General features: G+C 44.5%; 1 protein-coding gene across 2 annotated transcripts in view; it reads right to left on the bottom strand.

The window, feature by feature from the left end:
• Positions 1–22,648, bottom strand: part of pusl1 (pseudouridine synthase like 1) — a 101,939-nt gene that overhangs the window by 44,283 nt on the left and 35,008 nt on the right. For both annotated transcript variants that reach the window (XM_072245069.1, XM_072245070.1), the window contains exons 3-4: positions 21,238–21,425; positions 7,630–7,779 (exon numbers count right to left, since the gene is read on the bottom strand). In XM_072245069.1, the coding sequence (XP_072101170.1) occupies positions 7,630–7,779; positions 21,238–21,425 (338 nt within the window). The remainder of the gene's footprint in view (positions 1–7,629; positions 7,780–21,237; positions 21,426–22,648) is intronic.

Genomic DNA, 22,648 nt, shown 5'->3' with positions numbered 1-22,648 from the left:
GAAACCCAATAGCACGAATGACAGTGATGCTTCACTACCAGATGAACTCACCACTTTCTATACTTGCTTAGAAAGGGAGAACACAGCTACAGCTGTGAAGATCCCTGCTGCACCTGATGACCCTGTGACCTCTGTCTCAGAGGCCAATGTTAGACTGTCTTTAAAGAGAGTGAACTCTCGCAAGGCGGAAGGCCCCGATGGAGTACCTGGTAAAGTTCTGAAAACCTGTGCCAACCAACTAGCGAGAGTATTCAAGGACATTTTCAACCTCTTACTGCTATGGACGAAAGTTCCCACTTGCTTCAAAAAGGCAACAATTATACCAGTGCCTAAGAAGAATAATGTGAGCTGCCTTAATGACTACCACCCAGAAGCATTCATATCTACAGTGATGAAATGCTTTGAGAGGTTGGTCATGACTAGACTGAACTCCTGCCTCAGCAAGGACATGGACACATTACAACTTGCCTATTGCCACAATAGGTCAACGACAGATGCAATCTCAATGGCTCTCCACATGGCTTTAGACCACCTGGATAACACAAACACCTATGTCAGGATGCTGTTCATTGACTATAACTCAGCACTTAACACCATCATTCCTACAATCCTGATTGAGAAGTTGCAGAACCTGGGCCTCTGTACCTCCCTCCGCAATTGGATCCTCGACTTCCTCACTGGAAGACCACAATCTGTGCGGATTGGTGATAACAGATCCTCCTCACTGACAATCAACACTGGTGCACCTCAGGGTTATGTGCTTAGCCCACTGCTCTACTCTCTATGCACACATGACTGTGTGGCTAGGCATAGCTCAAATATCATTTATAAATTTGCTGACGATACAACCACTGTTGGTAGAATCTCAGGTGGTGATAAGAGGGTGTACAGGAGTGAGATATGCCAACCAGTGGAGTGGTGCCACAGCAACAACCTGGCACTCAATTTCAGTAAGACGAAAGAGCTGATTGTGGACTTCAGGAAGGGCAAGACGAATGAACACATACCAATCCTCATAGAGGTATCAGAAGTGGAGAGAGTGAGCAGTTTTAAGTTCCTGGGTGTCAGGATCTCTGAGGATCTAACCTGATCCCAACATATCGATGTAGTTATAAAGAAGGCAAGACAGCGACTGTACTTCATTAGGAACTTGAAGAGATTTGGTATGTCAAAAAATACACTCAAAAACTTCTATAGCTATACTGTGGAGAGCATTCTGACAGGCTGCATCACTGCCTGGTATGGGGGGGCTACTGCACAGGACTGAAAGAAGCTGCAGAGGGCTGTAAATCGAGCAGCTCCATCTTGGGTACTAGCCTACAAAGTATCCTGGACTTCTTCAAGGAGCGGTGTCTCAGAAAGGCAGCATCCATTATTAAAGACCTCCAGCACCCAGGGCATGCCCTTTCTCACTGTTACCATCAGGTTGGAGGTACAGGAGCCTGAAGGCACACACTCAGTGATTCAGGAACAACTTCTTCCCCTCTGCCATCCGATTCCTGAATGGACATTGAACTCTTGGACATCACCTCAATTTTTAATAAATATTATTTCTGTTTTTTGGATTTTTTTATTTATTCAATATATGTATACTGTAATCTATTTATTTATTATTATTATTTTATTTATTTCTTTACTTCCTCTTCTATATTATGTATTGCATTGAACTGCTGCTACTGTTAACAAATGTCACGACACATGCTGGTGATAATAAACTTGATTCTGATTCTTCTTATAATTTTAAACACTTCTATAAGGTCACCTCATTCTTCTGTGTTAAAAGAATAAAGACCCAGTCTTGCCCACCTCTCTCTATAAGGCCTTCTAGACATTGAACATAGAACAGTACAGCACAGTACAGGCCCTTTGGCCCACAATGTTGTGCTGACCCTCAAACCTTGCCTCCCATATAAGCCCCCACCTTAAATTCCTCCATATACCTGTCTAATACTCTCTTAAATTTCACTAGTGTATCTGCCTCCACCACTGACTCAGGCAGTGTATTCCACACACCAACCACTCTGAGTAAAAAACCTTCCTCTAATATCCCCCTTGAACTTCCCACCCCTTACCTTAAAGCCATGTCCTCTTGTATTGAGCAGTGGTGCCCTGGGGAAGAGGTGCTGGCTATCCATTCTATCTATTCCTCTTATTATCTTGTACACCTCTATCATGTCTCCTCTCATCCTCCTTCTCTTCAAAGAGTAAAGCCCTAGCTCCCTTAATCTCTGATCATAATGCATACTCTCTAAACCAGGCAGCATCCTCCTCTGTACCCTTTCCAATGTTTCCACATCCTTCCTATAGTGAGGCGACCAGACCTGGACACAGTACTCCAAGTGTGGCCTAACCAGAGTTTTATAGAGTTGCATCATTACATCACGACTCTTAAATTCCATCCCTCGACTTATGAAAGCTAACACCGCATAAATCCTTCCTGCACTCTTTCCAGCTGAAGCACATCTTTCCTGCAACAGGTTGACCAAAACTGTACACCATTACCAATTGCCCATAGTAACCAGACTCCTACGCTTAATGTGCGAATGACGAAGGCCAACTTGCTAAATGCCTTTTTAGTCCCTTTATTCTGATAGTGTCCAAAATCAGGACTTCAATTATACTCAGCACCGAGTCTCTGCAGCTCTCTCGGCTACAGAACTCCAAGGATTCACACCACCCAGAGTGAGGACTCCTCAGTCCCTTGTCAGGAAGGTTTGGTTGGACTATGGATAAGGGCTCCTCTCCTAGGCAGAGATCATGTTGAGGGGACGGAGGCACTGAGCATTCACCCTTCCAAACCCTCCAAGAAGTTCACCTCTCATTCTTCCGGAAAACGTATGCCCATTCTAAAAAGGGTTAGCTAGAGCCATAGCCTGCTATCACCATGGCACACGAGAACAGAGAACAGTACAGGCCCTTCAGCCCATGATATTCAACCTTTTAACCTACTCCAAGGTTAATGGAACCTTTCTCTCCCACATAGCCCTCCATTTTTCTTTCATCCATGTGCCTAACAAACAGTCTCTTAAATGTCCCTGATGTATCTGCCTCTACCAAGTGGCCACTTGCCCATAGAGTCCAAATTGGCTTTCAGTGGGTCAATACTGTTAGCCCCATTTCCCTGCTCTTTCCGTAGAGCAGTGAAAATTATTTTCCCTCACTGTCTATCCAATTCTCTTTTAAAATCCCTAGACAGCTTGGTTTCACTTATTCGCATAGCAGGTTCCAGATCAGAACTACCACTTGCATGGAAAAATATTGTTTCTCCTCATTCATATTCAACATCTGGGCGCACACACTTTCAGCTGGGCTTTGCAGGAACTGCAGGGCTGGCTGGATTGACGCTCCCTGGTCCTGGGGCTCACAGTTCTCTCAGGAGAGCAGGGGGGGAAATGGTTTACAGCTGTGAGGCTCCTTAAGGGTGCGTTACACAGACTGGCCACCAGGGGGAGGACGTGTCCACTTTGGAAGCCACCCGATTCAGCAGTCACTGAAGTCCTGGGTGAGTTCAGTGTCACCACAGGAACAAATTGTTAATATATTTACAGTGAAATGGAATCAATAATTGAAATTCCATACTTTAATACCAGATATACATTGATAACTTTTTTTTCATTTCGCCTTTTAAAAGTTGGCTGAAGTATAGACAAACTCTGGTTTGTCACATCTACTAAGATGCAGTGAAAAGCTTGTCTTTCATAACCTTCCTACAGATCAGATAATTACACAGTGAAGTGAATAATGATTAGATCTGTACAAGCAGTATGGAAGACAAGGTTTTAGGTGCGGGCGCTGGCCTGAAATGCCCTGGTTGGAGACACGTGGTTGTGAGATTGTGGACTCTGCACAAGTCTCACAAGGGAGAGACGGAGGGGGTAAATTGCTGAGAAAAGTGACAAGACCTGGTCCTCATGACGAACAGTTTCTGTACCCTGAGCGGTGGGCTGGACGGTGGCAGGGCCTGGCCCATCACCTGTGCATATGCCGTGGATGCAGAGGGGCAGCAGGTTAGCTCCAGCTGCCGTTTCAATCCAAAGGACTATCATCAACAGATTACCCACCGAATCTTACCAATTTTTACTGATGCACAAGAGAAAGCATCCTATCTTGATCCATCACGGCTTGGTGTGCCAAAAAACTGCAGAGTCATGGACACAGCTCAGTGCGTCACTGAAACAGCCTCCCCTCCATGGACTCTGTCTATACTTCTTGCTGCCTCAGTAAATAAAGGCATCCGTTAGTCTCGTGAGACCATGGATCTGCGCCTGGAAAGTCTTCACTCTCCAGGGCGCAGGCCTGGGCAAGGTTGTATGGAAGACCGGCAGTTGCCCATGCTGCAAGTCTCCCCTCTCCACGACACCGATGTTGTCCAAGGGAAGGGCATTAGGACCCATACAGCTTGGCACCAGTGTCATCGCAGAGCAATGTGTGATTAAGTGCCTTGCTCAAGGACACAACACGCTGCCTCGGCTGGGGCTCGAACTCACAACCTTCAGATCGCTAGTCGAAAGCCTTAACCACTTGGCCACATGCCCACACATTTACTGCTTTGCCTCAGTAAAGCAGTTAGCATAATCAAAGATCCCCCCCATACATTCTTCTCCCCTCTCCCTTCAGGCAGGACAATACCAAAGCCTGAAAGCATGTACTACCAAACACAAGGACAGTTTCTATCCCACCATATCGGACTCTAGAACAGACATCTTATACAATAGATGGACTCTGGACTCATCCATCTGGTTACCTCCATCCAGTTACGATCCTGCACTTTGTTTACCTGCACTGCACACTTTCCGCAGCTTTTACACTTCATTCTGTGCTGTCATTGTTTTAGCTTATTCTAGCTCAGTACTCTGCCTAATGATTTGTTCTGTATGAACAGCATGCAAGACAAGCTTGTCAAAAGATCTTGGTAAATATTGGTTCTTTTGTCTTTTTGTTTGTTGTCTTTCGCAGGGTGTGGTCTTCATTGATTCTATTATTGGTATTATTCTATTATGGATTTATTCAGTATGTGGGAGAGAAAATGATATCAGGATTGTATATAGTGGTATATGTATTCTTTGATAATAAATTTACTTTAAACTTTGAACATGTGCCAATAATAAACCAATCCCAATATCCAGCAAGGGGTGCAGGAAAAGGGAGGCAAGTAGGCAACAAAGTAACACACACAAAATGCTGGAGGAACTCAGCAGGCCAGGCAGCATCTATGGAAAAGAGTACAGTCAACGTTTCGGGCTGAGACCCTTCATCAGGACTGGTAGCAAACCTCAGTCACCAACCCCCTCATACTTTGGCTGCCTGTTGCAGTTTACCAGTGTAGAATCTTCTAGAACTTAGTAAAATCAAAATACATACTGTATAATTAATTTAAATTATATTTAAGTGTAAAATAAAAGACTAAAGCATTAAAAATAAGTCAAGTTCTAGAGGCTCGGTGGGCAGGTCTCCCATGCCAGCCCTCCCCAGATGTAAAACTGAGACCAGGTGCAAAGTGCATCCACACTCTTTCCCCAGGGAGTCACTGCCCCACTGACTCACAGACAAGTCCACTGGCAGAGAGGACAGGCAGTTCTGCCTGCAGGCCATAGTCAACCCAACCCTCACCCTCTGTCCTTGTAACCTGTACAGTGAAAAGCAAATGGAAAGGTGAATAAGAAATGGAATTAAAAAGCTCAAAGTTCAGTCAATTGTTTTTTTTTAAATCAAAGTACATATATGTCACCATATACAATCCTGAGATTTACTTTCCTGAGGGCATACTCAGCAAATCTATAGAATAGTAACTATGAAAGGATCAGTGAAAGATCAACCAGAGTGCAGAAGACAAACTGGAAATATAAATGGAAATATAAATAAATAGCAATAAATAATGAGAACATGGGATAATGAGATAAACAGTCATTAAAGTGAGATCACTGGTTGTGGGAACATCTCCATGGATGGGCAAGTGATTGTAGTGTTACGTAACTGGTAACAATGAATATCAATCGAGACAGGTTATATAAAAATAACCAAACATTTATTAAACATGGATAAACGATAAGGAAAAAAAAACAAACGAAAACTTTAACCGGATGTTAACAAATATGCAGCTGTTCACCAACTCGCCATTCGGCTCTGGTTCTTAAAGCGTTAAATGCGAAAACAGTTCTTAAAGCGATACAGTCAGATATAGTTCTTAAAGTGATAACTTCGAAAGTCCAACAGATTTACACGTTCAATTGGGAGAGACTTCTCTGGAGAAGGATTTCTTCACAGATGCAACTTTACTGCTGGTTCTGTCCACAGGATTCACGATGCCTAAAATAAACAGTTTAAATCGACTGACCTTAAATTCCTTTAGAGAGAGATCACACCTTTGCATGAACTCATTGCTCTTTTGGCAAGGGTTAACTTGCAGGTAGCTACTACTCCAACGAAGACTCAGTAAGGTCGATCCTTTATTAAACTGCCAAACGATGCCGACTCCTCTCGATCCTTCGACTCTGCACTTCGATAAATTCTTCACTCTCCCTTCGAATGTTGGAATTGAGTAAATCAACACATCTCGCAAAAATTTCCAGTCCAAATAATAAGGTATTTTGCAACAGAACGCACAACCATTTTAAAAATGAAACTGCGTCACCAAAAACAAACACGCAACAGAAACGGAGATACAGCACGTTTAATCTGGAAATCTACAAACTCAGAAACAACCAACTGCGTCACCGGAGTCGACTCTTATATAGTCACGGGGTACATGTCATCACGTGACCTCACATCAGTGGGAAAATCACATCAGGTGACCTCCAAAAGACCATTACATCATTCTCACTAAAAAAAACAGATCTCCTTGAGCATGTAACAGTAGTCATCCCCTTTTGCTCAAGAGCCTGAATGCTGAGGGGTAGTAACTGTTCCTGAACCTGGTGCTGTGAGTCCTGAAGCTCCTGTACCTTCCTCCTGATGGCAGCAGTGAGAAGAGAGCACAGTCTTGGACGTACATGGACGATGAGAAAAGTAGTACAAAATCAAAATACCGCAGATGCTGCAAAGCTGAAATAAAAAAAAAGAGAAAACACTGCAAACACTCAGCAGGTCAGGCAGCGTCTGCTGTGATAGAAGGTTAACATTGCAGTTTGAAGAATGTGGGTGGAGAGAGAAAACAAGTTAATTGAAGGAAAAAGAGGTAACTGACAGCAAACAAATGGATTCTTTTGCAGTGAAGAACGGACTTTGGAAAGTGCCCCGAAAGATTGGTGAAAAAAATCGGAGGAAATATGAGAGGCAGAGAGACAAGGAGAAGGAAGATAACAGGGTACTATCCTGATATGCTTTGGATATTTGGAAACTCACATTGTCAGAGGTCACATTGATGGATAAGGTTTCAAAGCCTCCAATGTAATATATTAATTACAGTGAGAACACTATCAAGTTGTAATCAAAGCCTGTGGTTCTTTGTCAACAAAAATTTAATATTCTAGCTTGAGTTTGTGAAGATTCCTGTCCATACTGGGCTGTTTATGACCTGTGAAAGGAGTAGGTTGGCAAGTCCCTCCATCCTTCCACCCCTCCACACCCCCTTATGGCCCAAGGATGATCAGTCAGAAGGAATTGCAAAGACTGGGTGGTCTTTCTACTCACCCGCCGGACACAGGCCAGCAGAGATTCCGTTCAAACACCGGAAGACGAGAATGGTGAGCACATCCCGTCACAAGTCGGTAGGTGTACGTCCGTGATCGGGCACAGTAGCGAGCGTGGAACGTGTCGCTCACTCGAAAGGCTTTCAAGATGCTGTAGAAAGATGATTTTTAATAAAAAGATCTTTATTAGTAACAGGAATCACAGGCCACCAGAAAGTTTTTTAATTAGCCTAAATTTATTCACTTTAAGCACATTAATGATGGTTAAAACTTATAATTGGAAATCTTTTCAGCCTATCAGGTGTCTTATGAGTCTGCAAATACTTTATTATCAACATTCACCCAAACCTGTAAATTGGTTCATTAGTGTCACGTGTACTAAGATACTGTACAGGGAATAATTCATCTTGCATACCACTCACACAGATCAATTCATTGTAAGAAAACAGAGTGGAGAATAAAGTGTTACTGCTACAGAGGAAACGCAGTGCAGATAGGAATAAGGTGCAAGATCATAGCAAGATCAGGAATCTACCTCATCACCATTCAATAATGCTATAATAGGCCAAACACCTGAATAATCCCATTGTCAAGTTCGCTGACGACACAACAGTGGTGGGTTCGTCACCAACAACGATGAGACAGCCTACAGGGAAGAGGTGGAACAGCTCCAGGCCTGATGCCAGGCAAATCACCTCTTCCTCAATGTCAACAAGACAAAGCGGTCCCTAAACATATTATACACAGTCAGGAACACTCACTAACGCCTCTTCTTCCTGAGGAGGCTAAAGAGAGCTGGACTACACACAACTATACTCACGTCATTCTACAGATGTGCAGTAGAGCGCATCTTAACAAGCGTGGTACAGGAACTGCAGCGGACAGGGAGGCTTTACGACAGGTAGTCAGAACTGCCCAACGCATCATCGGCACCAGACTACCTGCCATCACGGACATACAGACAGTGTACAGAAAGGTGCAAGAAGATGGCCAAACATCATGAAGGATCCCACCCACCACACTCACGGACTGTCTGTCTCACTCTCAGCACGGACGAGGCTACGCAGCATCCACACCAGGATCACCAGACTCAAAAACCGTTACCTTCCCCAAGCAGTAAGGCTAATCAACACCTCCGCCCACAAACCCACCCCTCCACAGCCCTAACCACCACTACTTCATCATTTCCTGTCAGAGTCACCTTATGTGTAGACACTCCTGTGCCTAAAATCACTTTATAGACATACAATCTACCTGCGTATATGAGCTACCTTATGTATTTATATTTATTGTTTTATTATTATTAATGTGCTTGTTATCTTATTGTGGTTTGATAATACTGCATTGGATCCAGAGTAACAATTATTTCGTCTTCCTTTACACTTGTGTGCAGGAAATGACATTAAACAGTCTTGAATTCTAACAACAGGACAGAAGCTGACCTTGAAGGTAGGTGCTTTCAGACTTTTCTTTCTTCAGATAGGAGGGGGACAGAGAAGGAATGTCCGGGGTGGGAGGAGCCTTGGATAATGCTGGCTGCTTAACCGAGCCTGCGAGGAGTGTGCACAGAGTCAATGGAGGCGAGATCAAATCGCAAACAAGAGAAAACCTGCAGATGCTGGAAATCTGAGCAACACACACAGAATACTGGAGGAGCTCAACAGGCCGGGCAGCATCTGTGGTAGAAAAGCACAGTCAACGTTTCTCGGCCCGAAACACCGACTGTACTCTTTTTCCATAGTTGCTGCCTGGCCTGTTGAGTTCCTCCAGCATCTTATGTGTGTTGCTAGGGAGGGGAGGCTGGTTTCCGCGACGTGTTGAGCTACGCCCACAACTATATACAGTTTCTTGCGGTTATGGGCCTAGCGGCTGCCATACCACACTGTGATACATCTGGACAGGATGCTTTCTGCGGGTGCATCGATAAAAAAAATTGGAGAAGGTCGAAGGGTCATGCCAAATTTCTTTACCCTCCTGAGGAAATAGAGGCGTTGGTGAGCCTTCACAGATGTGGCATCTGTGTGGTTGGACCAGGAGAGGCTGTTGGTGATGTTCACTCTTAGAAACCTGAAGCTCTCAACCTTCTCAAGCTCAGTATCATTGATGTAAACAGAAGAATGTGCACTAACCCCTTCCTGAAGTCAGTGACCACAGCTCTTTTGCTTTTGCTGATACTGAAGGAAAAGTTGCTGATATGACACCATGTCACTGGGCTGTCCATCTTCTTCCTCTCCTCTGAGTCATTGTTATTTGAGATTCGATCCTATGGTGGTATTGCCTGCAAACTTATAGATGGAGTTGGAGAGAATCTGGCCACGAGGTGATGAGTGTACAGGGACTAGAGTAGGACCTGAGGACACAATCGTGTGGAGCGCCATCACTGAGAGTGATCGTGGCAGAGATGCTGAGGTCATTGTGGTGGAGGTGATTGTCACCTTGTCGTGGTGGAGAAGCTTGTATGGTCCTGTGATCCTGAGAGCGATGCCGTCTGGAGCTATGCTCCTGGTAGGGTCACCCATGGCAGTAAGGTCAAGGGCGAGGTCCCTGACATAGAACAATCCAACCAAGACCTCAACGGTGGAACAGGCGGACGAAGTTACTTCGAACTCAATGGCTGTGAAGGCAGATGAAGGCTGCAACAAATCCATCAGCTCCGATCGTCGTGGTTTCCATGCCATTGGATCAGTTGGTTGATTTGTGAAGTATCGTGAGCTTCTTGGAGTGCAACATCAAGTACACGTTAAACAAATACACACACAGGCGTCTTCACTCTGTGGGCCACTTCTTCAGAATGAAGACCATCATCCTCGACCTCGAGGGCTGCCCACGACGATGACGACAGTGGAGGTGAGGACACAGCCTTGTAGAGCACCATCATCTAGAATGATTGTGGCAGAGGCTTTGAGGAAATTGTGGCAGAGGTGTTGAGGTAACCAGGAGACGCTGAAGTCATCATGGTGGAGGTGAGAACACAGCCTTGTACAGTATCCTCGGTGAGAATGATCGTGACAGAGATGTTGCTGTCTATACTTACTGGGCAAGAAATCAAGGATCCAGTTGCAACTGGAGGTGATGAGTCCCAGGTCTAGGAGTTTGAAGATGAATTTGCTTGGAATTATAGTATTGAAATCCAAACCATAGTCTGACATAGATGCCTTTACTGTCCTGATGCTCCAGAGAAGAGTGTGGGGCCAGGGAGTTAGCAACTGCCATAGACTTGTTTCGGCAGAGGGTGAACTGCAGTGGGTCAAGGTTGTTTGGCAGGCTGGAGTTAGTGCGTGCCATGGCCAGCCTCTCGAAGCACTCCATGATGGCGGATGTCACCGCCACTGGGTGATAGGTCATTAAGGGACGTTACCTTGTTTTTCTTCTGTACCAGGATGATAGTGGCCTTCCTAAAGCAGGTGGAAGCACAGGGAGGTTAAAAACGTCTGTGATTATCCCTGACTGTTGACTTGCGCAGGGTCCACTGGATGCTGGAGTGCGGTCAAGGAGATGCTTATCACAGGTTCACTCTCAGGAAGACATTCCAAACCCCTCTGTTCAAAGCGAGCATAGAATGCGTCAAGCTCTTCGAGAAGCGGTGTCCTGTTGTCAGCAAAGCTGCCTGACTTGGTCATGTAGCCATTGTATCGTGTAAGCCGTACCACAACAGACAGCTGGTCTGGATTCGCCTTTGGACTGATTATCTCTTGGTATCCCTGATTGCTTTAGAGATCATACCTCGATTTCTGATAGAGATCAACGTCACCTGATTTGAACGCTGCATTCCTGGACTCCAGCAGGCAGTGAGTCTCCTAATTCATCCTTGGTTTCCGGATTGTTCTTTTTGGTACTTAGTCCTCAGCACACTTGTTTACAGAAGTGTGTAAAAGGCAATTTTATTATACTGCTTTGACACTTACCGTAATCTTTTCCCCCCTATTCTCCGGATAACAAAGGTGGGGGGGGGGAAAGCATGTCATGCAGTTTCCCCACATCACAACGGTGACCATATTTCATAAGCTCTTTGTCCCATACAAGATCGTGAAAGATGACATAAGAATCAAAGACTTCATTTCTGCGTATCTGGAACTGGGTGAAATTCTCACCCTCTCTCTATAACTTCTGTCCACAAATTTTGTTTTCCCAACTCAGTGTGGAGTCCTGCTTTTACGCTAGTGTTGAAACTGCATAAAATTTATAACAAACACGAGAAAGTCCGCCGATGCAGGGAATCCAAAGCGACACACACAAAATGCTGGAGGAACTTAGCAGGTCAGGCAGCATCTGTGGAAATGAGTAAACAGTCTACATTTCAGGCTGAGACCCTTCCTCAGGAGTTAAAAGGAAGGGTCTCGGCCCGAAACGTCAACTGGTTATGCTTTTCCATAGATGCTGCCTGGCTCGCTGTCTGTGTTGCTTAAAAGTTATAACAGCAGCTAGCACCCAAATCCCCCTTCCCCTTTCTCTAACCACCACCACAGGACCTTATCAACGCAAAATGAAGAAATACAGGAGCAAAGGTCACACTTTTATTGTTCAGCCCTTTGAGTTATTCAAAATGGAATCTATCTGTTGTTCTTTTTCTTAGATATTTAAAATGTTACTGGTCTTTGAATAGAATTTTAAAATATTGTATTTCACAGCAGCATGATGCTATTTACCCCCTTTTCATGCCCTTTCAGACCTGACATCAAGACCCCAGCATTGGTCTAGGGTTAGTTCCATCACACAGTAACCGCATGGGCTTTTCATAATCTCTGTCTATTCTCAGCATTTACAGTTTGCAGAGTTAGATAGGCAGCTGATTTTAAATTACATGTCTCCACACGCGCACTTAAATATTGGCGAAGTATTGTGCATCTGTTAATGGCTTGTATTAAATCAAACTCCTTTCAAGGTGAATGGGATATCAAAGATTCAAAGTACTTTTATTATCAAAGTATGTATACGTTATACAACCTTGAGATTCATCTCCCTACGGGCAGCCACAAAACAAGAAACCAGAAAGAACCCTTTAAAAAAAGACCAACAAAAACCCAATGTGCAGAGAGAAGAGAGCGAAAAAAACACAAATCATGCAAACAATAAAAGCAAGCAAAAGCATCAGAATGAAAGTGAGTCCATAGATACGAGGCCAGGAGCAGCCGGAGCAGGGTCGCAGCCTCAGCCTTAGTGCAGCGAAGAGCAGAGCAAACTTCACAGAGAAGCGAGCAGAACCGGCCCGACGTTTAAATTGTCCAAACGTTCAGTCGTCCCTTGCTCTAAACCCGGGCCCCGTCACAACGGTGCGCTCAGGGCCTGGACACGGTCACCACGTACCAGCCCGGAATTGACCTTTCCAAATCAGCCTGGTGCTTAGATCAATAGGACCTCGCTCTCAGTTTAGATGGACGTACCCCGAAGGTTTTCCGCTCAGACTCTTCTCCGCTTCGCATGCTCCGACCCCGCCTCGACCTCGCTCCGACTTTGCATCGCACCCGCACACCTCGACCCTCAAGTCAGCATCGCCTTCGCCCGTCTCCACATTGTTTGCGGTGATCGTTTACCACAGAGAAAGAGTTATTAATAAAGAATTTAGTTGAATTTCTTGCTTTGTGAACCGTCAGTAAGTTGTCACATCCTCAGTAGTGCCATCTTAATCCAGATAAAATGGTGAATCGAAGCCAATATTGTTGGAAAATTTACGTTCTTCCTTATACTGAGCATTATCATTTCCTTGACTCTGAATATGATCCCAAACACTGTTGCCTGTAATTATCAGTCAACGTGCTCTTGCCCTATGGGATGTCGAGGCAGAATGGCGCAGCCAGACCCTGAAGGTGCTGTGGTAATTCCACTGCCAGCCATGGTATCATCCCCAACGTTGTCCTACCTGCACCTATAATGGAGGAGTACAGAAGTGCTCAGGGTGCTGTGAGAACCTCGAGCCCACACGCTGCCAACTCGCAGAAGCCCAACAAGTGCACCACCTCACAAGCTACCCACCAGCTCAACCCCTTCTGTGGAAGGGCAGCTCCCTCACTGGCCTCTTCTGTCACCTCAGAACTAGGATGGAGTAAGTCAGTCTCTCTCACGAGAGTCTGCCTCGAAGGAAGCTGCCTGTACTCACTGGAATTTAGAAGAATGTGAGGGGATGTCATTGAAACCTACCGTATGTTAAAAGTCCTGACAAAGGGTCTCAGCCCGAAACGTCCACTGTACCTCTTCCTAGAGATGCTGCCTCACCCGCTGCGTTCACCAGCAACTTTGATGGGCGTTGCTTGAATTTCCAGCATCTGCAGAATTCCTCGTGTGTTTGTATGTTTAAAGGACTAGATAGGGTGGATGAGGAGATGATGCTTCCTATGGTGGAGGTAGCCAGAACTAGAGGGCACAGTTTCAAAACTGAAGGCCGACCTTTTAGAACAGAGGTAAGGAGGATTTTTTTTTTTTAGCCAGAGAGTAGTGAATCTGTGGAATCCTCTGCCACAGACTGCGGTGAAGGCCAAGTCCGTGGGTCTATTTAATTGGGAAGTTGATCGTTTCCTAATGGGTCAGGGCATCAAAGGATATGGTGAGAAGGCAGGCGTATGGAATTGTGTGGGATCTGGGGTCAGTCGAGGTGGAATTGGCGGAGCAGACTTGACGGGCTGAATGGCCTAACTTTGCTCCTATGTCTTATGGTCTTGTGGAAGGAGGATCTTTTCCATATTGTGCCTGTCTGTGAGCAGTTGTTCAAGTTTAAAGGTACATTTATTATCAAAGTATGTATGGAGTACACAACTCTGAGATTCATCTTCTCCAGATAGCCACAAAACAAAGAAAACCATGGTGCTGTTCAAAGAAAAGCATCAACCCGCCACCCCCACGCACAAAAAAACAAATCGTGCAAATATTAATAAGAACATCAACACCCCCCACAAACAAAAAAAACAACAAATCGTGCAAAACTCCCTTCAGTGTACCAGCTGTGGGCTAATCAATATCATACACAGAGTTATCATCACTTTTACATTTAGTGCAGCTACATAAATTTCAGATTCCAACGTGTCTTTTTATAGCTTTTAACAACCTAAACCTACCCCAAGGAAATATCCATCCGTATCCTCACATTATTGCTCCTACCCTTCAGTGAAAATTTCACAGTTTACCGTATTCCCAAAAATATTTATTCTTTTACAACCAGTTGCAGATTCCTAGACGCATGACTTTACAATCTGAGTAACAGCCCGTCTCTTCCTCAGACTCCTGCTTCTAGCCTGCTGTGGCTCTGCACAACGCGAGGGTGGTCAGTTCCACAGCAGTAACCTCAATCCTGAGGGAGTTATAGGATCACCATGGCACAAGAGGAAGGCGTTTAATTCACCCACTTCACACTGAGCACCTTGTGCCAAGAATTCTGAGCCTTCTCACAAGGCGAGCTAGGATTTGAGAGCCAGGGCACACACGAAATGGAGGCATAAAGTGCTTAAACATTTATTCCTTGCTGTAGGAAAGTCCAGATAAGGTTGGAGTTAGAGGCTGAGAAGTGACGTAACTGAGGTACAGTCATTATTTTTACATTTATAAATGCACCTGGAATATTGTGCAAGGCCTCAAGACCTTACTGAAGGGAGGATGTACTCGTAGTAAACGTTGTGGGGTGAAGCAAAGTTTCACCAGACTGATCTAAAAACAAACTGCTGGAGGAAGCAGCATTCATAGAAGGGAAAAGAGATAAGGAAGAATTTCTTCAGCCAGCGTGTGAAATTCAAAGCCACAGACGGATAGGGAGGCCAAGTCATTCGGTATACTCAAAGTGGAGGTTGATTGGTTCTTAATTAGTCAGAGCACCAAAGGATATGGGGAGAAGGGAGAACAGGGTTGTGAGGGAAAATAAATCAGGCATGATGGTATGACAGAGCAGACTCGATGGGATGAATGCCTAATTCTGCTCTTACGTCCTATGGTCTTATAGAAATATGGTGTTTAGAGTCAAGACCCTTCAGTTAGACTTCACCAGATTGATTCCTGGTATGGGGATATTGTCCTATCAGCAGAGACTGAGCAGACAAGACCTACACTCTGTGGAATTGAGAAGACGGGATCTCATTAAACACCTTTGAGAATGACATTTCCCCGGGAGTCTACAGCCAGGGTTATTAGAGATGGAGACAGAGACGGGATCACATATCTTTTCGCAGAGACCGAAAACCCATAAGTGCTACAGATGCTCATTTGCTGAGTATATTCAAGAAAAGGGCTGAGGAATTTTTGGATCCCTCAAGGCTATGGGTCCGTTCAGGGAAGTGGTGTTGAGATAAACGAAGAGCCACAAATTTGCTGAATCTTAGAGGATTCATTGGCCTATTCCTGCTTCTAGTTCTTGTATTTACCAGCTCTGGACAATACAGGCAGTGCCTGCACTAACTGCCCATTCCAAACATCTGAACTGAGAAGGCAATTAAGAGCCAACAACTGTGGTGGGTCTGGATTCATACACAGACTAGATCAGTTAAGGACAACATATTTCCTCCCCTGAATGTCATTAGTGAACCAAATGATTTTTTAAAACATAGGAACCCAAGGTTACCTCTGACGCACACTATCTTCCTGATTCCAGATTTATTTACGTTCCCAAGGTACCATGTGGGATTTGAACTCATGTCTCTGGACCAGTGGTGCAGAATGCTGGCTGCAGGTACACTGACTTAACCAGTGCATCATTATAGCCCCCTAAATGAGCACCAGAAGTTCCACAAAGGAAACGTTTAGGTCAGAAGTCAAAGTTAAAGAGAGAGGCTTGGGAGAGAAGAGAAGAAGTGTTTTATTGGCAGCTGTCCAAACATTATTCACGTTAAGTAAAACTGGTCGATGCGAGGCAAAATTGATGCTACTCACCTTTGCTTTCAAACGAAATTACTTAGGTTTAAAAAAGAGAAACAGTTTTCAAACATCTCTCCTTTAAGGTTGGCTATAGATATTTAAACAAATGGTAAATCTTTCTGATCGTCAACCTATATTTTTCCTGGTCTACAGTTCCGCAGAAAGTGTGTAAATGTATCAAAAACAATTATTTTAAGAGCTATGTTGCAATAGCTAATGATCCAGCTGAAACTGGCTAACTGGCCTGACACCAAACTTGTCATTTGATGAATTAATGCGAGTCTTAAATCAGCTTGGCTCATCTTTACAGCTGAGGGAGGTTCTGTCAAATAAGGGCCAGGATGGAAAAAAGGAACCAGCAGAGGAAAAAAAAGGAAAATTAAATGTGTTTGTAATCAGTCAGAATTGTACAATGATCCTCGGATTGCAACCCTTTTGTAAAGGGATTAAGTCATTCCTCTGACAGAAAGGGAAAACTCTGGAAGCCTCAAGGCAGATTTCAGCCAATGAGGTGCCTCTGAAGTGCAAACATTGCAGTCATGTAAGAAAAACTACGGTCAATCTGTGCATGGCAAGCCCCCACCAAGAGCAAAACCAGATAGTCAGGTTTTTTCTTTGAGCATTGCTGATAGAGGGATAAGGACAAACACAGTTGCTGAACCCCCACGAAGATGGAGGAGCCTCTCCCAGGATACTTGTGCTGGAATATACTGTGAAGTCAAAGGACAACTAATAACCCAACAAGAAGCACCACCTCCACCTCCACCTCCCGCGACCCTTCCACTCCCCCCACCATCTCCCTAACTCAGTCACAAACCACCGGCTTACTCAACCCTAGGCCAGCCCAACCCCCTTAATGGCAACTAAAACAACTACACCAGCAAATGCAGTGGTCGAAGTTTGGCTTTCGGTTTGATTGTTGATCCATGCCAGGAGATTGGGGGTTAGGCAACTTCTTTCAGATCTTGAGATAAGCAAGGCACAGGTCAGTACAGATTCCCACATCTCATCTGCTCTATTTTAATTCTGTTAATTTATACACTCCTGCCAGGCAAGTAACCACAGAAGCTGCCAGGTCCCTGTGAACAATATTATTGTTCTTCAGAAAAGGGACACTAATGTTTCTATCAGCTCTGTTTAACATTGACTGCAAGCCTCTCAGTTGTCGGGACACGAAGGAATAAACAGTTTGCCCTTGCTTTGTCCTAGGATGCAAAAAGCCATTCCTGCCCGTCATTAAGTAGTTCGTAATAAAGGGGAAGGGGGAAGGGAACGTCGAATCAGACCATGAGAGGCCTGTGTCGGGCATTTTCATGCCTTACAAGGCGCAGATTGGAAGTAATAAAGGTTCAAAGTAAATGTATTATTAAAGTACATATATGTCACATATACAACTCTGAGATTCATTTTTTATCATCCATACTCAATCAATCCATAATACAATAACAACCATAGCAGAAAGACGGCACCAACTTGGGCATTCAACCAGCGTGCAAAAGACAACAAACTGCGCAAATACAAAAAGAAAGAAATAATAACAATAAATAGGTAAGCCAGAGACATTGAGAACATGAGATGAAGAGTCGTTGAAAGTGATCCCACAGGTTGTGGGAACTGTCCAGTGTTGGGGTGAGTGAAGTGTCCCCTTTGATGTAAGTACCCGATGGTTGAGGGGTAGGAACTGGTCCTGAACCTGGTGGTGTGAGTCCTGAGGCTCCTGTACCTTCTACCTGATGGCAGCAGTGAGAAGAGAGCACGACCTGCATTTCCCTATTTTTTTCAGCATTTATTATTATTAAAAATGGTGAGACGAGTATTTTAAGAAATTTTGGGCCCCATATCTGAGAATGTTGTGGTATTCAGGGGATCCAGAGGGTCTTCACGTTGAATAGAAGAAGACAGGTCCACTCGCAGCTCCAGTTCCAAACTAGCTCGTGAAGTACCTCTCTAAGGTTAGTCAACCACTGTCCAGATCACTCCAGCCGACAGTGACCAAAGCCAGGGCAGACTGTCAGGAGGCAAGTCCCTACATCTGAGGGGTAGGGTCAGCAGAGACCAGTTGACATAGTTACTGAGGCTACGGCAAAATGCTCACACCAGCAAACTATTTCTCAGACAAACAGCAAAGTCAGAGGCTGAAAATGCTAACTGGATGAGCAGACGGTAGCTACAGTTTGTACAAGAATGGTGTTTAGATGCCTTCCAACATTAGAAAACGTGGCACTGTTCCAGGCATTACTCATTACCATAAAAGACTAGTCTGCAAAGATTCTGGTGTATCCTAATCAATGGATTGCTTCTTATGATAACTAATTCCAACGCCCATTCTGCACTCCAAGGTCAACAATAAAATGCAAGCATTTCATCACACTCCCACGAGAGAAGCTCCAGTTTGTAAACTCCACACAATGCCTGTTTTTGCTGCTTTAATACTGAACAAAGATTCCTAGATGCAATTCACTATTGAATACAGGGAGCAGAATGGAGTTTTTCATTTAGCTACCGACAGGCATAATGTATTGATTAGGACACACCAAAAAAAAATCTAATTGAGACTTTAAACACGCAAACACGAGGAAATCCGCAGATGCTGGAATTTCAAGCAACACACATAAAAGCTGCTGGTGAACGCAGCAGGCCAGGCAGCATCTCTAGGAAGAGGTACAGTCGACGTTTCGGGCCGAGACCCTTCGTCAGGACTAACTGAAAGAAGAGCTAGGAAGAGATTTGAAAGTGGGAAGGGGAGGGGAGATCCAAAATGATAGGAGAAGACAGGATGGGGAGGGATGGAGCCAAGAGCTGGACGGTTGATTGGCAAAAGGGATATGACAGGATCATGGGACGGGAGGCCTAGGGAGAAAAAGGAAAGAGAGAAAAAGAATATATAATAAATAAAGAAACAACGGATGGGGTATGAGGGGGAGGTGGGGCATTAACAAAAATTAGAGAAGTCAATGTCCATGCCATCAGGTTGGAGGCTACCCAGACGGAATATAAGGTGTTGTTCCTCCAACCTGAGCGTGGCTTCATCTTGACAGTGGAGGAGGCCGTGGATAGACATGTCAGAATGGGAATGGGATGTGGAATTAAAATGTGTGGCCTCTGGGAGATCCTGCCTTCTCTGGCGGACAAAGCGTAGGTGTTCAGCGAAACAGTCTCCCAGTCTGCGTCAGGTCTCGCCAATATATAGAAGGCCGCATCGGGAGCACCTGACGCAGACTATCACCCCAGCCGACTCACAGGTAATTGAGACTTGTCATTTTTGGTAATAACTAATAACAAAGGCTTTACTAATGCCTGGGGCAGTGCCATGTTTTCTACAGCAAGAAGGCAACTTTACACCATCCTTATATATACACTGCAGCCGCACTCTGATTACTAACTTAACAGAGTCAAATTTTGTGGGTTTTTTTGCTGTTTGTTCTAGAAATAGCTTGATGGTGTAGTTGATTTGACTATGTAAACTAGCCTCCATAGTTCCTATCCCTCTGCAAATAGAAGGGGTCTGTTTTAAATGGTGCTGGCTTCGTACAGCACAGCTCATCTCTTAAAAATATATTATCTCATGATCTCATTTTAAACATAAACCCTCGAGAAAATACTTGCGAAAATACCACAATTTCCTAGTCTCAGTAAATGCCTGGTCTGTCTGGCGCCTTTCCAGATGTCCCTGCTGTCAAATGGCCCAGCAACTTGACATTGAATTTCACACAAAAAGTACAGCAAATTGGTAAGGAACTAGATTGCCTCTAATGACCACAGAGCTACAATCAACAGGAGGCAGGCAGAATTCTCATTCTCACTCAACTGGTAACCAGTGTTTCAAGACTTAGGTTCTTTTTAAGAACAAGGAGGAACGCAACCAGCCCAATACAAGTTGAGCCAACCGTTCCAAAGATCATCAAAGAAGTCTTCTACTTCACTCTTATATTGTTTCTGTGCCAATTTTGATCTGACAAATTGTTCAGTTTCCCTCTGCGAGCCCTCGTATCACTGTTTACCACTCTTTCAGCCTCCCACTTCTGGTGGTGTCGTAGCATTCTCACTATGCTTCGAGGTGAATGGTCTCGGGTTCGGATCTGGCCGACTCTTTGCACGCTTTCCGTCTGTGCTGGGTTGGGCGTTAAGCCAGTAACTCAGGCTCGTAAAAAAAATCAAACAAGTGCTAAAGAAATGGCCAGGTTGCTGCCTGATATGGAGAGGAACAACGTCCTGTCTTTGGGTATGAAATGTCTTCTTATTTCCTGGTGACTATGTGGTACTGATGGTCTCTGATTACACCCTTCCCAAAATTTTCTCTGTATCCATTCTGTCAAAGTGTTTCATAACTTTAAAGTCCTCTGTTGGGTCACCCCACAGCCCTCTTTTCTGAAATCTGTTCATCTTTAACAAGGCCCACACCTTTCGAGTTTTCTCGCCTCTTCTCTTTCTCTCAACGCAGCAGATTTACTGAGAGAAGCTAAATTACTGCTTTTAAAAATTATTACAAACATGTATTCATAGAATTCCTCTTAAGTAATTTCGAAACACGCATCAGGAATGATTGTATACAAAGTGTTTCCAGTTAATAAGAAGGGTCGACTGTAGTCTTTTCCATAGATGCTGCCTGGCCTGCTGAGTTGCTCCAGCATTCTGTGTGTGCTACTTGAATAACAGAAGACATCCAGATACTTTTCCCAAATGTGTTTTTGAAGATGACATGAAGAAAAAGAACTTACCACCAATTAATATGCATTGTAGGCCTTTCAAAGCAAGAGGTTACTCCATCCCCGTCACTAACCTGATTGGCTCGGGTTTTAAATGGAAGTTCAGGGCATTGACCAGAAGCTCCTCTGAAAATGGCTGCTTCCCCTCCTTTCTCCGTATGTCAAAGTGAGCAGAATTACACAGAGCGTGGACACCCGTGTCCGTCCGACTAGAGATGAAGACTTTGACCTCATTGGCAGGCCGGAGTTTTTGCAATGCGCCCTGATGAATACAATGGGAACATGGATTAGGGCACTGCGCACTGTCCTTGGGCACCTTTTCATTTGCAAAAAACGTGGCGCTTTGATGCATCCAGAAAGTGGCATCTTCACTGCTGACAAATCTGAAGCAAATTCATCAAAAAAAAGAGGTGATACCAAGTCTGAATTTTATTTGATGGAAATTATCATGAATAATGGTGTGAGATACGTATTTCACACTCTGTGGTAGAGCACCTAGACGAGTTAAAACCTCTGTTGAAAAGTGAGGAGAGGCACTTGATCTGGACATAAGAACTTGCAAAATTTAACAACTGTGGTGAACCACAAGCTGCGTGCTTATCCCCCTGCTCTCCTTGCTTTATACTTATGAGTGTGAGGCTAAGCACAGCTCCAGTGCCACATTCAAGTTCGCCGATGACGCCACTGTCATAGGCGGGATCAAAGGTGGCGATGAGACAGCATACAAGAGGGAGGTTGAAAATCTGACTAAGTGGTACCACAACAACCACTCACTCAGTATCAGCAAAACCGAATATTGACTTTAGAAGATCCCAGAGGTCCAAGAGCCAGTCCTCATTGGAGGATCAGAGGTGGAGAGGGTCAGTAACTTTAAATTTCTCGGTGTTATTATTTTGGAGGAGCTGTCCTGGGCAGCGCCTCTACTTCCTTAGGAGTCTATGGAGATTCAATGTGACATCTAAAACTTTGACAAACTTCAATAGATGTGTAGTGGAGAGTATACTGACTGGCTGCATTGCAGCCTGGTAGGGAAACACCAATACCCTTGAAAGGAAAATCCTACAAAAAGTACTGGATACAGCCCAGTCCATCACGGGTAAAGCCCTTCCCACCGCTGAGCACATCTACATGAAACGCTGTCGTAGGAAATCAGGGACCCCCACCACCCAGGACATGCTCACTTCTCACTGCTGCCACCATGAAGAAGGTACAGGAGCCTCAGGACTCACATCACCAGGTTCAGGATCAGGCTCTTGAACCAAAGGGCATAATTTCACTCGCCCCATCACTGGAATGCTCCCACGACCAATGGACTCACTTTCAAGGACCCTTCATCTCATATTCTCAATGTTTATTATTTGTTTATTTATTATTATTATTATTTCTTTCTATTTGTACTTGCACAGTATGCTGTCTTCTGCACTGTGGTTAAGCGCCCAAGTTGGGCGGTCTTTCATTGATTCTATTATGGTATTAGTCTATAGA

The sequence above is a fragment of the Mobula birostris genome, chromosome 27, assembly GCF_030028105.1.
Source record: "Mobula birostris isolate sMobBir1 chromosome 27, sMobBir1.hap1, whole genome shotgun sequence".
In the NCBI taxonomy this organism is placed as follows: Eukaryota; Metazoa; Chordata; class Chondrichthyes; order Myliobatiformes; family Myliobatidae; genus Mobula; species Mobula birostris.
Note: the sequence above shows the minus strand (reverse complement) of the source record. Positions and strands in the feature narration are given on the sequence as shown.